General features: G+C 39.8%; 1 protein-coding gene across 2 annotated transcripts in view; it reads left to right on the top strand.

Annotated features, from left to right (window-relative positions):
• tbc1d1 (TBC1 (tre-2/USP6, BUB2, cdc16) domain family, member 1) overlaps positions 1-14,109 on the top strand; it is a 52,310-nt gene that overhangs the window by 24,431 nt on the left and 13,770 nt on the right. Inside the window, exons 7-14 of one of the 2 annotated variants that reach the window (XM_073470584.1) lie at positions 597-710; positions 894-1,019; positions 1,273-1,421; positions 1,788-2,048; positions 3,581-3,700; positions 4,026-4,139; positions 4,352-4,485; positions 10,584-10,784. In XM_073470584.1, the coding sequence (XP_073326685.1) occupies positions 597-710; positions 894-1,019; positions 1,273-1,421; positions 1,788-2,048; positions 3,581-3,700; positions 4,026-4,139; positions 4,352-4,485; positions 10,584-10,784 (1,219 nt within the window). The remainder of the gene's footprint in view (positions 1-596; positions 711-893; positions 1,020-1,272; positions 1,422-1,787; positions 2,049-3,580; positions 3,701-4,025; positions 4,140-4,351; positions 4,486-10,583; positions 10,785-14,109) is intronic. The other variant, XM_073470577.1, reaches the window with a different exon arrangement.

The following is a 14,109-nucleotide window of genomic DNA, read 5'->3' as shown; positions in this document are numbered from 1 at the left end:
TTCTGCCACCTCATCTCTCTTTCCTTTGTGCTCTAATTCTTTCTCTCAACTCTTGAGTTTTCCCAGAAACAAGTGGATTTATTTGTTAAAGAATTTCTGCCAATGGATAATTTAAGTATACCTATATACCTAGATTGTTGTACAATTAAAGATGAGTCTTGAGAGGTGAATGTCCTCAAATATTTCTCTATGACTCAGTTGACATCTGCTGGTGGTGTAGCTGAACTGCAACAGTGCTGAATGGGTCTAATCAGCAGATAAATGTATTTTATGTTACCAAATTAATGCTAGAAAAACAAAGAGTTTTGTTGTACAAATACAATATGCAAGAAATTCAATTTTACTCATCACATATAACCCACTGGTTTAAGCTCTTTTTTTTTTAAATCCTGAAAATCATAGCAACCTCCTGCACAAAATAGCAAAATGTAATCTAGTACAGCACTGTAATGTACTGCTATTTTTCAGTCAAAAACCTTTAGAGTTGGACACTGTTTTTATGTCAACATCTAAAATACGTTCTCCAGACATCAGGGCCAGAGTTGAACAAAAATGTACTTATTATAAAAATTACATTGCGTGTGTGTGTGTTTCAGAGGGCTCGTCCTAAGAGCGATCAGGAAGAGAACGAGTTGGTGATGGTGTCTTTGAGGAATTTGTATGAAGAGAGACAGAGGAGCCATCAACACACACTGTCTGGAGACAAACAGGTAACTTTTGCATATCTCAGTGCACACATGTGCAGGACTGTACCAGCTTTCTCTCTCCTTTTTGTTACTGATTTCCTGTCTCAATCTCCTACATCCTATAAGTCTAAATATTTGATCCATTTCACTTACAAAGAAGACATAAGTGTCTTGTCTCGCTCTCATTGCTGTCTTGGCTTTCTGTAGGTGTATGAGGAGGCGGCTCAAGCCCCGGTGGAGGCGCAGCAGCAGAGTAGCAGTCGGCAGCGGCTTGAACAGTTCAAGAGTCGGGCCAAGCGCTCTCTCACTGAGTCTCTGGAGGGAATCTGGAAGGTAACAGTGCTCCTTATTGCTCGGTTTGTATGCACTTGTGCATATGAAGTTATGTTGTTATTATTTGTTGTTTATGATATAAAATAGAACAATAGAAAAAAGTATTTTAGAAAATGTTCTTAATTATTAATCCTTACATTTTGAGGAAATTACAAAATAAGGGTCCTTGAATTCATGTCTTGGTTTCTGATCTTTGGTTTCATGTAAAAGACATATACTGTATATAACCATGGCGTGTGTCTTTTTTTGGCAGGGGAGCAGCAAGGCCAGAGCTCAGAGGGACAGCAGCGTAGGAAGTGACAGCGGTTCTTCCATTTGTACGGTCAACAGCAGCCTGGACCAGTCTTGTCTAGATGACCCCCTGCCTGCCTCAACCCAGCTGCGACCCACCAGCCCACTCAGGTAAACACACATGCCCACACACTGACTCATACCTTGGGTCAGAACAGTCAGTGCTTTAAAGGTTGGAGCATTTCCTTGTTTTACTTGATTCATGCTTAGGGGTTTTTATGACCCTCAATTCAAAGGGACAACAGAGAAGGATGTGACAGCTACTCTTTTATCTTTACTGTCAACAGCAGTCAAGTACACTAGGAGCCATTTATAGACCAATGTCAGTGACTTTAGGAAAATCGTCTGGACTTCCTATGAATACGAAAGCTAGTTAGTGCATATTATAAACTAAATTTCACCTGAGACATTAATGCCATTTAGATGGTCATTGTATTGTGCATGTCTCCTCACATGCTTTTTCTCATTAATCCTCAGGTGCCACAACTCAACAGGAGACCTGAAGCGCCTTGACCCCTCTCTCTCCCTGTCTCCCTCCTCCTCCTCTTTACCCGGTGACTCACAGCCACAGGGCTTCCGCCGACGGGCCAGCACTTTCAGCCACCCTCCCACCCCTTCCTCAGCAGAGTACTCTCCGTTGAGCACACTAACTCACACGCCGCAGGACCAAACTGCAGCTACCAAGCCCAAGCTTGTACGACACTACTCCGTCAGCACCGACACTCCACACCAGAGCAAGTAAGCAGACTGTGTATGTGTATGTGTTCAAATAGGTAGACCAGTAAGTGTTTGTTTGTATTCATTGTCAGTTTAAAAAAAACGGAAAAGATTTAAATATTGTTTGATTTTATTCGTTAGATTTCAATATAAAATGAATAAGATTCAGATCACATTAGATCAAACAAGCAGAAGTGAAACTCAGAACATGCAAGTGTTGGACACAAATATTTCCAGGGTTAAATAATTAATCTGCTGTATCCTGATGGTTTGTCTATTAAACAGCCGTTAAACAAACAAACGTCACACCTTACAAGTAACATGTGACATATTTATCATATGTGTAGACAGAGATAATGACAGTGCTTCTGTAGGATGAAAGGAAATTAATGTCACATTAAAGAATCGTACATAGCACTGCTATGAGACATTGTTGAACTGGAAGACAATGGGAGGATTGGTTACAATTTCCTTTTAAAGTTAATACGCATGTGGTGTAATGATCAGTGTGAATCTACATGTGCAGACTGAAGTCTCTATAAATGGTGATGATCAAGAATTAACTCTTCTCCATGCCACAGTTTAATAAAGACAAAGTTTCGATTCCCACCTGGATTGTCTTCAGGTCAGATTGTAAGTTTGATGACTGATCATGAAACTAATGTCATAGGCTTATTCTTGTTCGTCAGAGAACAGTAGGCTTTTATACACATATCACATAGGACACATATCAGGAAATCATGTGAATTAAAAGAGGGTAACCCCTGAATACTTACTCCATGGCACATAAGTTTAAAAATTCGATCCCACTTTGATCTTACATTTACATTTACATTTAGGGCATTTAGCAGACGCTTTTGTCCAAAGTGACAAAACCTGTGCATGACACGCAAACGTGTCATGAGTACATTTCTTCATCCAAATAAGTACATTTCTTCATCCAACTGTTAGTCTGACACCTGAAGTAAGTGTGCAGATGTTACCTTCTGTTCATTTCCCATGATTTCTTGATAACCTTGCATCTATGCTATGAGATGTATGTATGACCAGCCTACTCTTTTCAGACAATCGAGAATAAGCCTGTGACAGCAGTTTCATCGGTAGTTGAACGTTTGCGTGTCATGCACAGGTTTTGTCTGTGACAGCATCTGTGACGTATCTTTGTCAAAGGGAAAAAAAGACACTGTACATCATCTATAAAGAAACACATATTGGAGTATACAGCCATCTTAATGCATGAAGTATCTGAGTTCCTGTCAGAAAAGTGTTGCACCATCTCTTCAAATTCTGCCCTAATTAAGGTTGAGCTTGGTGATATAAATTTGCCACAGATTGATTGAACGTCAAATGGTACACGGTAGTACTGATGTAGTTCGGTCGATACCCGCTACTTTACTCTGTATCTCCCAGCTCTGCCTTCAAAAAACATTTTTCTTTCCATTTCCCTGCTCTTTCTCCTCACCCATTTTTTTCTGTTTTCATACTTTTTCAGTGTCTTTGACTCTCTTTTTCTTTCTCTTTGCTCTCTCTTTCTTTATCTGCGCCGTTCTCAGACATCTCCCAACCGACTCTTCCACCCTTCCACCCATTCCTCCTTGCCCTTCATCTCCCTCTACTCTTCCTCCTCGTCATCCTTCCTCACCTTCTACTGGAGCCCGGCTCAATAAAAGAAGGTGAGAATTCTGCACTGGCTTTCTGTTAGGCTCATGTAGTTTCTCTGTTTATTTGCATTTTTAATTTGTCATATCTTCGTTTGAGCTTCTTTTCCATGTTATTATGTAAGGCCCTGTTCAGACAGAGAGACACTTAAAGTGTCACTCATTGGTGCAGTTTTAGAGTTGATCCATTAAGTAACAAAAACACAGCCATATCTGTCTTTGAAATCAATGGATTTCAAGTGTATTTTGCATTTGTCTCTCTGTGTGAACGGGGCCAATGTTTCTCTTTTTTGAAATCTGTTTTCTGTTATCTTTTTTCACTTCCATCTCTCCATCGCAGTCCTCTGGGTGGTCTGCGTGCTCGTCTCCACTCCTCTTCCTCTGTCCCTAATTTTCTGAAATTTCAATTTCTGGCCCCTGTACATGAGAATGAATCCCCTGAGCCAAAGAGCAGGTACACACTCGTACACTAAATAATCGCACCCACACTGATGTGTCCAGAACAATTATGTTCTCCTGGTTTGTATATTATTTTAACTGATTTTTTGTCTCTATTTTTGATACATATCTTTACTGTATATATGAATGTGTGTGCTACTACCTAATGAATGATTATGAGGGCATATTATGTAACCATTTCTGTTTATGTCCTTGTTTGTGTTTCAGGGATGTAGCAGCGCTGTCCAGTCCAAGTGCATCATACGAGGTAGGGGAAAGTCCTCTGCGCAGCCACCGCCACTCGTGGAGGCAGCAGATCTTCTTACGGGTCGCTACACCTCAGAAGAGCACAGAAACCAACGGTAAGCACGGATACATCGTTGATTTGAGCCCATGCAAGGAGAAACTAGTGTCTCTTGTAGGAGGACATTGACCATGACATTGTGTGTCGATTTCCTTCTTATTTATTCCTCCTAAAAAGAGTTGAAAGTCACCATGACAACTTGCTGTTGCACTGGCCCACTGTTCTTTCTGTTGTTCTTTTTGAGACAAGTCAAAATGGAGGTTCTCTTAGTGTCGATCATGGATCTGATAATTTGGGCAGTTATAAAGAAAAGTTTATACCTTATAAAAAAGAATTTCCTTCGATTAAACACACAAACCTCGAGCCCACTGGAGCTGTGTGCTATGCTATGTGTGTGCTATATACTATATATGTATTTTTTACATTTAAGATTGATATAGTGTTTGTCCATAATTACAGCGTTGTTAAACTGAGGTCCCATGTTAGCAAGAGGACAAAATGGATAACAAAGGCAAAATTGTAACAAATATGAAGGTATCATTGAGCAATATCCATCATACTTGATATTAGTACCATCTACTTTGTACTTACTTACTATAGAGATATAATATTGGCTTTACTTTCCAGCCATAAAAAATCAGCTAAAATAATGGAATTTCCATATTATTTTTGACAAATTAAAGAAGACAATAAAGGGACTGCACAGCATTTTAAACATTATCCAAGCTAATTACAAATAAAAATACTGACACCTGCCTGCAAAACTGAAACAAAACACACTGTTACAATGTTTCACACTTCGACATGACACTGCACAGGAATGTGCATCTACGATAGTATGATACAGTAAATGATAATGAATATGGTGCATATCTCTTTTGGATTGCCAAAATAACAAAAAGTACCTGCTTTGTTTACTTTGAAAGTTTGAGCATGTCTGCAGCATGAAAGAGCTTTGACAGGTGAGATCGTCATCACACTAGGAATACTTTTCATGCTCCAGTTGTAAACCATAACATGTCCTCTTCTAAGGAAGAAGACAGTTCCAAGTCACGGCACTTGTCTACCAAAATAAGGACATGAGCATGTGCTGCGTTACGTGTGCTGTTATTAAAAACAACCACACCAGGTCCCGATTTGTACACAGTGGTGCAGCGACAAAGCCTTTCCACTTTGTGTCACTGTTTCATTTCATGTGAGTGTACATATTGTGTGTTTAGAAGAGGGGAAGAGAATGGGGGTAAATCACTTTACAACATCTCTCTCTCTCTCTCCTGTATGAACTTGAATTAGCTATTATCCCCTCCCTCCTGCCTGCTTCTTCTCTACCTGCTGTCTCCTTTCCCTTTATTTTTTTAAGGTGAAAATGTATAAACTGCTACTCATGTTCATGCAAGTATTTTTGGGGTTGCACTTTGAAGTCCTAACCAAACCACCAGTTTTGATCATTTGCTTTCTTCTAGAAATCCCAGTTGATTCACATTGTAAAGGAGTTCCAGCTTTTTTCTTTTTTTTTTTTGGTTTATTTACAGTTGAAGGAATTTTTAGTACTCAAAAACTGTTGGCAATTTAAATTCCTTTGTTAAGGGTAAATTGATACAGTGTGGCTCAGAAGGCAAAAGCCATTCTCAACAAAGCAGGTCACCCACTTATTGTCCAGTCTTAAGACCCAAATAACCAGGAGCCATTGGATTTCCATTGTTAGAAGACTGGTAGATTGACATGCACACAAGATGTTGTGGCATCTTTTGCTTGTTTATTGAGTGAGATAACATTTCTCTGCCTGATGCTATCCATTGATTTTTTGTTTAGGGCTGAAATTAAATACATTTGTGGAAAATCTTGAATGCCTTTGCAGAGTAAAATGAATCAAAAGTAGGTCTACATTTGGTTTGCCCTGTCAAATATTTCAGAGATGTGAAGGATACAAGTGGAAAATAGTGTTCCACATTTAGTGAAATATTGCTTTAACCTCAGACAACTTTGAAATATCAATCACCAGTCTTATCTTAGTGTAAGTGCACACAAAAGCGTGTGTTTGTCTGTGCAGACGTGGGAATCGTGCATGTGCTTGCACGCCTTCAGATCCTGTGTTTTGATAATTATATGTAGCGTGTGTTTGTGTGTATGACAGAACAAGTGTTGACAGTTGAGATAGTTGGGTTGGTCCCACTGCTGCACTGTAACTCCTGTAAGAAGAGCAAACGAAAACTCCTTGAGGGAAATACATGATACACACATACTCATTTAAAAACATGTTCATACATAGTACCTTTTAAATCAGCAAAACATAGGAAGCAGTTTCTTTATTACATAATAATATACGAGCGTTTGGAAGGGATGTTTTAGAATCCTTACGTCAACTTATAGTTTGTTTCAGTCAGGACTGCAACCAATGACTATTTTCACATGATTAATGATAATGACAAAATAATAATTCACATGATTAATCTATCAGTTATTTTTTTGATTAATCAATTAATCATTCGGTCTAAAAACTGTCAGAAAATACTGAAAATAACAGCTTTAATTTGTCCACAATGACGTCTTTAAATGTCTTGTTTTGTTTGAGCAACAGCCAAAACCAAAAGATTCAGTTTCCAAGAGGAAGCTGAGAACTGTTTTTTTCTGGACATATGAACTAGTTGCTTGAGATTTTCTGTTGATTGAGTAATTGTTTCATCTGTAAAATAAATCTGCCTGTAGCTTCTTCTGAGAAATACTAGTTTCATCATCCATTGGCAGTGACATTTAAAGCCTACTGAAGCCTTTAAAGAGGTATTGTATCGAGTCTACTAATGAAGTCAATCGTGTTAAAAAGCTCCAAAGATGTTTTTTAAATTGTTGGACTGTATGGATGTCAGTCAGTTTTGCTTTCTTTTCTTACAGGAAACAATATTTCACCATTTTCTCCAAGGACTTTACAGTGTAATGCAGTTGAATACAATAGGCTATTGTATAGGCAATAACTAGTACATTTAGGAAATGCATAATATTATTAGTATTTCATTGACACCGTTTAAGAATGTGGATGCATTGCAGAAAAATATTGTTAAGTCTCTGAGTAAGTGTTGGTGTCGGTCTAGACATGACCACTGTTGCATTGTTGCCTGTGTTTAGCCTGTGTTGTCATGAACCTTTCCAGTATTGTCACACTACATAATTTTTTGTCAGTAGAGCTCCAACTATTCAGGCTGCAGTTGTCATTGCCAGCCGCCTCAAACACCTCCTGCACTCAAAAATCACACCACAGCTTGACAGCTCAAACAGATCTTTTGTGTGTGTGTGTTATTTCAAATAGTACCACCAGAGTAGAGATGTGACAGTCCTGGGGTTTTGCCAGAGTTGAAGATCATAAACAGTTGCAACTTGTTGTAAGTTGAAGTGGGAACTGGCATCGATCCTGAAACGTAAACAATGAAGTTTTCTATCACGGCATGGTGGATCCACCTGCAGTGACACACACCACGCCAATAATAATAGAGATGGCTGTTTTGATGCAAGTGTTGTTTTGACTTCCAGGCTCATACTGTTTATACAGCTATGACTGAAATGTGTAGCTTCCATTTCTGTTGTGACTCTGTCCACTGATATAAGTAAAAATACAGCATTAAAAAAAATATTAACTTTCAAGTACTTCAATTAAATTACACTTGGAAACTATCGTGACAACTAAGGTTGACATCAAGAAGATGGCATTAGCAAAAAGGAAGAAAGGGTACGTTAGGCATTGTTATCATTACTGCAACATCATTCAAAGGTATAGCTAGATAGGGATAAATAAAAGCGTAGATATCTGTGCTCAGATAAAACTGCAGTGCTGCAGCTTTGCTGTTTTAAATTTAATGTGAAATCATGACTAAAATCAACCTAATCATGTACCCATCACACATAACAAAAACACTAAATCTTGTTAAAAAAAAAAAAAAAAAGGTTGTTATTGTTGTAGTGTTCTAATGTTTTGAAATCTCGTTGTTGTTGTTGTTGTTGTTGTTTTTTGGCTTGCTGATGTTTTATAATGAATATGTAATGTTGCGTAACTGTGGTTTTAATACTATTGTGTTAATTTTCTGAACAGGGTTGATATCTCTGTCTCCTGCTAAGGGACTGCGAATGTAAATTAGCTGGTAAAGCTAAGAAGCTGCGCAGAAACAAATATATAAATGAAATCAAATGCATAAAATAAATGTTAGCCATTGTGTGCTGAAAGCCACTGGTTGCCGTCTATAACCGGGTCTTTTGTATGTCAACACTAGGCGGTGCCAAAGTCTAAAAATGTCCAAATTCTCAACACACTCGCAGCCACAAATCCTTTCCATACAATTCAATTAACACCTCTCCACTGCAGTCTCAGCAACAAGTGGGCATTGTAACCTTCACAAGGTGGGTCTTTTTAATTACATTACACTGTAAGGTGTTTGTTTTAATTTGCGCACGCTCCTCTGGATTCTGTATTTCGTTCTAATAAATGTTCCAGGAATGTTGGACTGATGTGACCTTTCTATCCACCTTCCCACTGAACCTGCTGCTCATAAAGGGATAAGCAAGGTTTAGGCCAGTCATTATTCACTTAGTTTCACTTTTAAAGTGACACATGTGAACAGCACGTAAGTCATTTCTCATCATGAATGAAATCTGCAGCTGGAGTTTATTTTGACAGTCAACTGCCATGAAGTGAGGGGAAAACAGTGCCTTTAGCAGGTCAGTGTGATGGGTTCTGTGCTGGCTGAATGCACTGCTAAGTTGGGTTGAGCTGGGCGTGTATTTATGCGTGTGCGTACATACATGAGGTCATGGGTGTGTCAGCTGAGTGTTTGTGCGAATGTGTGTGTGCGTGTCATGGCGGTGTCTCAAGGTCATGTTGACAGTCCACACACAGACAGCGCCAGAGGAAAGCGCCAGTCTTGTTGACCCACTTTGCATTTTCTGTGTGTGTGTGTGCTGGGGACTTGGTTCTGGCCAAGTTGGAGTGTTTGCTCAGGGTGTGGATCATGCCACTTTGTGTAAGTGTGTGCGTGCATGCATGAATTTTTTTCACACCTAACCGCTAACTCTTCAGCAGTGTTCTGTTGAAGCATTGTAGCAGTCTGTGTTTATCTAACTAAGACATGACTCTGTTAAGAGGCATTGACGTCTCTGTGTGTGTGTGTGTGTGTGTGTGTGTGTGTGTGTGTGTGTGTGTGTGTGTGTGTGTGTCAGTGTCCTCATAACTGAAGAGCAATATGTTTGTATAGTGACTCTGCTGGTTTCAGCATGTCTTGGAAAGTCTCCCTGACACAGACACAAAGGCATATATAAATGTTGATGTCACCTGGCACAAAGGATACTATTGTCATCGTGTGTGTGCACATACATGTGTGTAAAGTGTTGATGTACAGTGTGGAGGTTTGTATTTATAGTGCGTCTGCAGGATTGGAGGGATGGCTTATCTTGCATATTCCTCAGAAGACTTTTTTGGAAAGATAAATATCAAATTTACATACCTACGTCAAGCAAAGGTATGCCTGTGCGTGTGTGGTTGCGCGTGTGTATGTGTACGTGTGTGTGTGTATGATAAAACTGAATTGTTATGTTCCTATGAACTGAAAGAGAAGTAAGTGCTATCTGGATAGTTGTTATGTCCTTCCTCTAAACAACACAGGGTATTTTGAGGTTTGGGATCCACCCTGTACTTTGAGGTGGAGTCACATAAACACTTTTTTTTTTTTACTGTGTGTGCATTGACTGTGTCAAATATATCTATGTTAAGCATTTTTATTTTTATTTTGCAAGAGTGTATGAGTGATGATGTAAATTGACTTGGGCTTTTCAACTGTGGATCAGTTTAAGAAATGGTGTGATTAACACAAAATGATGATATTTTTTATATGAGAATGTTCATTGAATGTAATTATTGAACAGTAAGCTTTGTGTGTGTATGCATCTTTTTATTTCATATCAGTATGTAATTTTCCTTTCTCCTTTCAAGCTCGGAAGTTTCACACAACTTGTTTATAAATGTTGTGATTAAAACGTACATTTATAATGTTACTACATGTTAATCACATGCTTAACATCTCTGTTGTTTTCTTTGCTATATTCTCTTATTTGCAGCTGCTACAAACACCTGATGTAGAGTAATTTGATATAATCTAATGTAATATCATTGTCTTTCAGAGCGGGGGGATCCTTGTCTGGAGGGGGGTCGAGTGTGCGTGAGCCAGGTGGCAGCTGGAGGCAGTGAGGCCTTATCCATAAGGTTGGTGCCTGAGGAGAGGACAAAAAGGAGCAAAGAGGAGCTGAGGGAGCTCTGGAGGAAGGCTATCCTGCAGCAGATCCTGCTGCAGAGGATGGAGAGGGAGAACCAGAAACTACAGGGTGAGTTAGATGGATGAAAAGAGATTCACACACACACACACACATATACACATGAGGAGCCTGCATAACCTTTTTTGCAATTTTTTCATGTGTTAATAAACAAAAGCTCTAAGTGCAAAATACAGCAACAAATACCAAGCAGACAAGTGAAATGAATGAGCACTACATTGTTGTGCACAGTGTTGCTGTGAAAGTGAATCATCCCACAATGCATACAACAGCCTCTTTGTCATACTTGTCTCTCAAATTGAGTTTAAGACTGTCTGCCAGGCTTCTGACGGCAAGACAGCTAAACACCTCAAATGTAAAGGCACGTAATCCAGAAACAATCAACTGTTCTTGTCCTCTGAAATTCAGTATATCAGCTACTATCATCAGTGTTATTGAATCACAGTGCATTTTAGCGCTGCCAGCTTCTGCAAGTTTGATAGGGCTTGGTGTCTGTCAGCATAATAATGAAAACAGCAGGCCCCGTGGTATCACTCACATAACAATGCAGTTGAATAACAAGATGACTTGGCCTTTCTCTAACTCATCTCTGGCAACATGCCTTTCCAGATGTGCGCTCACACACAGGTAAGGATATCTTCTTTAAATATGAAGACCTACAATTTAACAGCTTATATAATAAAGACTTGTGTGTGCGTGCTTGTGTTTGCCAAGGGCGTGTCAAGGGCACCACCTCTTTCCTGACCCAGTTGGCATGTATCAACACACACCTAGCTATGCGCCACACCTAACTACCCTTGTATACAAAGCCTTAATTTTGCACACATGCAACACTTTATTCATCACACAGATAGAAGTGTTTGACATTAAAAAGACTCAATTTTGGAGAGAATGTGGGTCAATATTGATGTAAGAAAAGCAAGTCAGGGCAGCGACCTAATTCTTTTCAGCCTCTCACACACACAAACACACACACACGCTGTACTCATACAATACACACCAACGTACATACACCATGTGGTGGCTGTCTTGTGTGTCTATAGTTTAATTATATTTTATTCCTCCCACAGGGTGCGCTCCACCTTTCTGTCCGTTATTTGTCTGGGTGGAGCTCAACTCCATGTCCTCCATTCTTTCTGTTTATCTCTCTCATTGGTGCCTGGTTTATGGGTCAACTGTGAGAATGTGTGTGTGTGTGTGTGTGTGTATGTGCGCGCCCTTCAATCAATGCGTGTGTGTATCTTTGTTCTCTCTAGGGTGGGGTATCCTATCTTGTTGTGCGTTATCAGGGGCGTAGCGTTCTTGTGAAAGAAAGGGAGAGAAGTGGAGAGCGGGAAGTGAGGAGAGGTTGGAGAGTGGGAAGACAGAGCCAGCGAACGAGTCCTGATGGACTAGACTCTGCCCGCTCCAGGCAGCTGATAAGACAGACAGCAGAGCCGCAGCCTCTCCAACAGCATCTATTCTTACTCTGGGTGTGTCAGCTACTGCTCCGTCCAAGTTTTCTTCCTCTATTATCCAGCATTCCAGGTCACTCCCGCTACTTTTCAGTCTTTGATTGCTGAGGCTGTGATATACAGTGCTTCATAACAAGTATTCTGGCCTCTTGAGATCACAATTTATCTGGTGCCAAGTTATTTTAAGATGTGTTTGTACTGGATTTGAGTGTGAGTTCTATGCAAAGCACTCTACTTTTTCGAGGCACTGGATTTGCATATTTTTAATTTGTTCGTGAAAATTGTGGAGTTAGTACAACTGCCCCAGTTTACTTTTTACGAACCTTTGCTGATGTAAATACACTCCCTACAATCCCCCCTGTTGGCTGCACACCTAATTTCCCCTCCATTTCCTGGAAGATGTCAGTGCAGTTTGGAGCAGGAAGTGGCCTACTGTCTCTTTCCTGTCCCGTAGTGATGATGTCACTCTCCCCAGCTCTGCCAAACTGCAGCTGGTCACTGGGTGGACACCACACATTAGCGGAAAAGGGTGGGGAAAGTCCACAAAGGGGAAGGAGGGAGAAAAGAAAGAGGGGAGAGTGTGGTTGACAGATGAGACAAATGTGGGATTGAATGAAAAGAAAGAGTTGAGTGTTGGGAGGAAAAAGAGAATGAGAGAAAAAAAGAAGGGGTTAAGAGATGAGGGGCGGGAGAGAGGAAGGGTGTTGTCAGAAAGAGAGGAACAGATGAGGGGCGCTGGGTGTGCCCTCACCTTCTTTGATCACTGGTGTCAACATGTTGCAACGGAATTCACAGTTTGTGTCTTTCTGTTTAGTTCCTGGGCTGTGTGAATGTATGTTAAGTCCAGGGCCAAGGTCTCCCCTCGTCAATTTGACTACACAAAACAAAAACACATGTTATTATATCACAAAAGGGGAAACGTGTTATAATGATTATGATAAGTGCCCCAGTCCGAAGGGTCTATCTGGCATTCCTTTATAATAGGATTTACTCCCCATCTGTGGGCATGTACAAACTTCCAAATTACGATATGTTTAGATGTAGTAGAAGCTGGCGTGTTACATGTCACTGTATTCCAGCTGCGTGATGCATTGTGAAGCCCAGCTACAGGATGTTGTGGAAGGTCAACCTTCTGAACACAGACCTACTGACATATAATTTATATTTTTATACCGTGAAAACAATGTGTTATGTGCAACAGGTTCCTTATTGTTATGAACCTACTGAACATTATCACCTTAAACTTGAAACTCATAAGGCTGTTAGTAAGGCTCTTAAGCAGTCTATAAACTATGATCTTTTAAGTTCTCATAAATGTCTTTTAATCTAACAATAAAAGTGTTAATGATGCTTTTAACATAGTATAGTCTATATGAGTATAGTCTCATTAACACATAATAAGGTTAACAAGCATCTTATAATGAATTGTAAGGGCCTTTTTAGCTGTTAACTAGCCCCCCCCCCCCTCACAAAGACCTCAATATATAAAGTGTTACCCTCTCAGTTTTATGGGGCTTTATAGTGAGTTTCAGCTCATTGTTTAGCTGTCTTACTGCAACTTTACTGTTTTGGTTCACTCTCAATGCTCTCATAGCGTTGTTTTTGGTGAGCAATTCTGAAAACCCACTGTATACTACCTGCTCAATACCAAACTGTGAACATGCACAGTTAGCAACTAGCTGGTCAACATAGTGGAGCAGTCAGCAGCTAAAGAACCAGATATTTCCCTCAGGAGTAGAGACTGAAGCAGAGCTAAAAGAACGAATGTTACCCCTAACTTTTGTTTAGTTTTTTTTTAGTTTTTTTTTCTTTGATACAACTGTACCTCAGATTTTCTCTTCAACACTGTTATGATTTGCTATGACAGGCTAGCTTGCCACAACAAAGAGTGTGTGAAAGTCTCAATCAGTAATGTATGAAAG

This window comes from Pagrus major, chromosome 1 (genome assembly GCF_040436345.1).
Source record: "Pagrus major chromosome 1, Pma_NU_1.0".
Lineage (NCBI taxonomy): Eukaryota > Metazoa > Chordata > Actinopteri > Spariformes > Sparidae > Pagrus > Pagrus major.
Note: the sequence above shows the minus strand (reverse complement) of the source record. Positions and strands in the feature narration are given on the sequence as shown.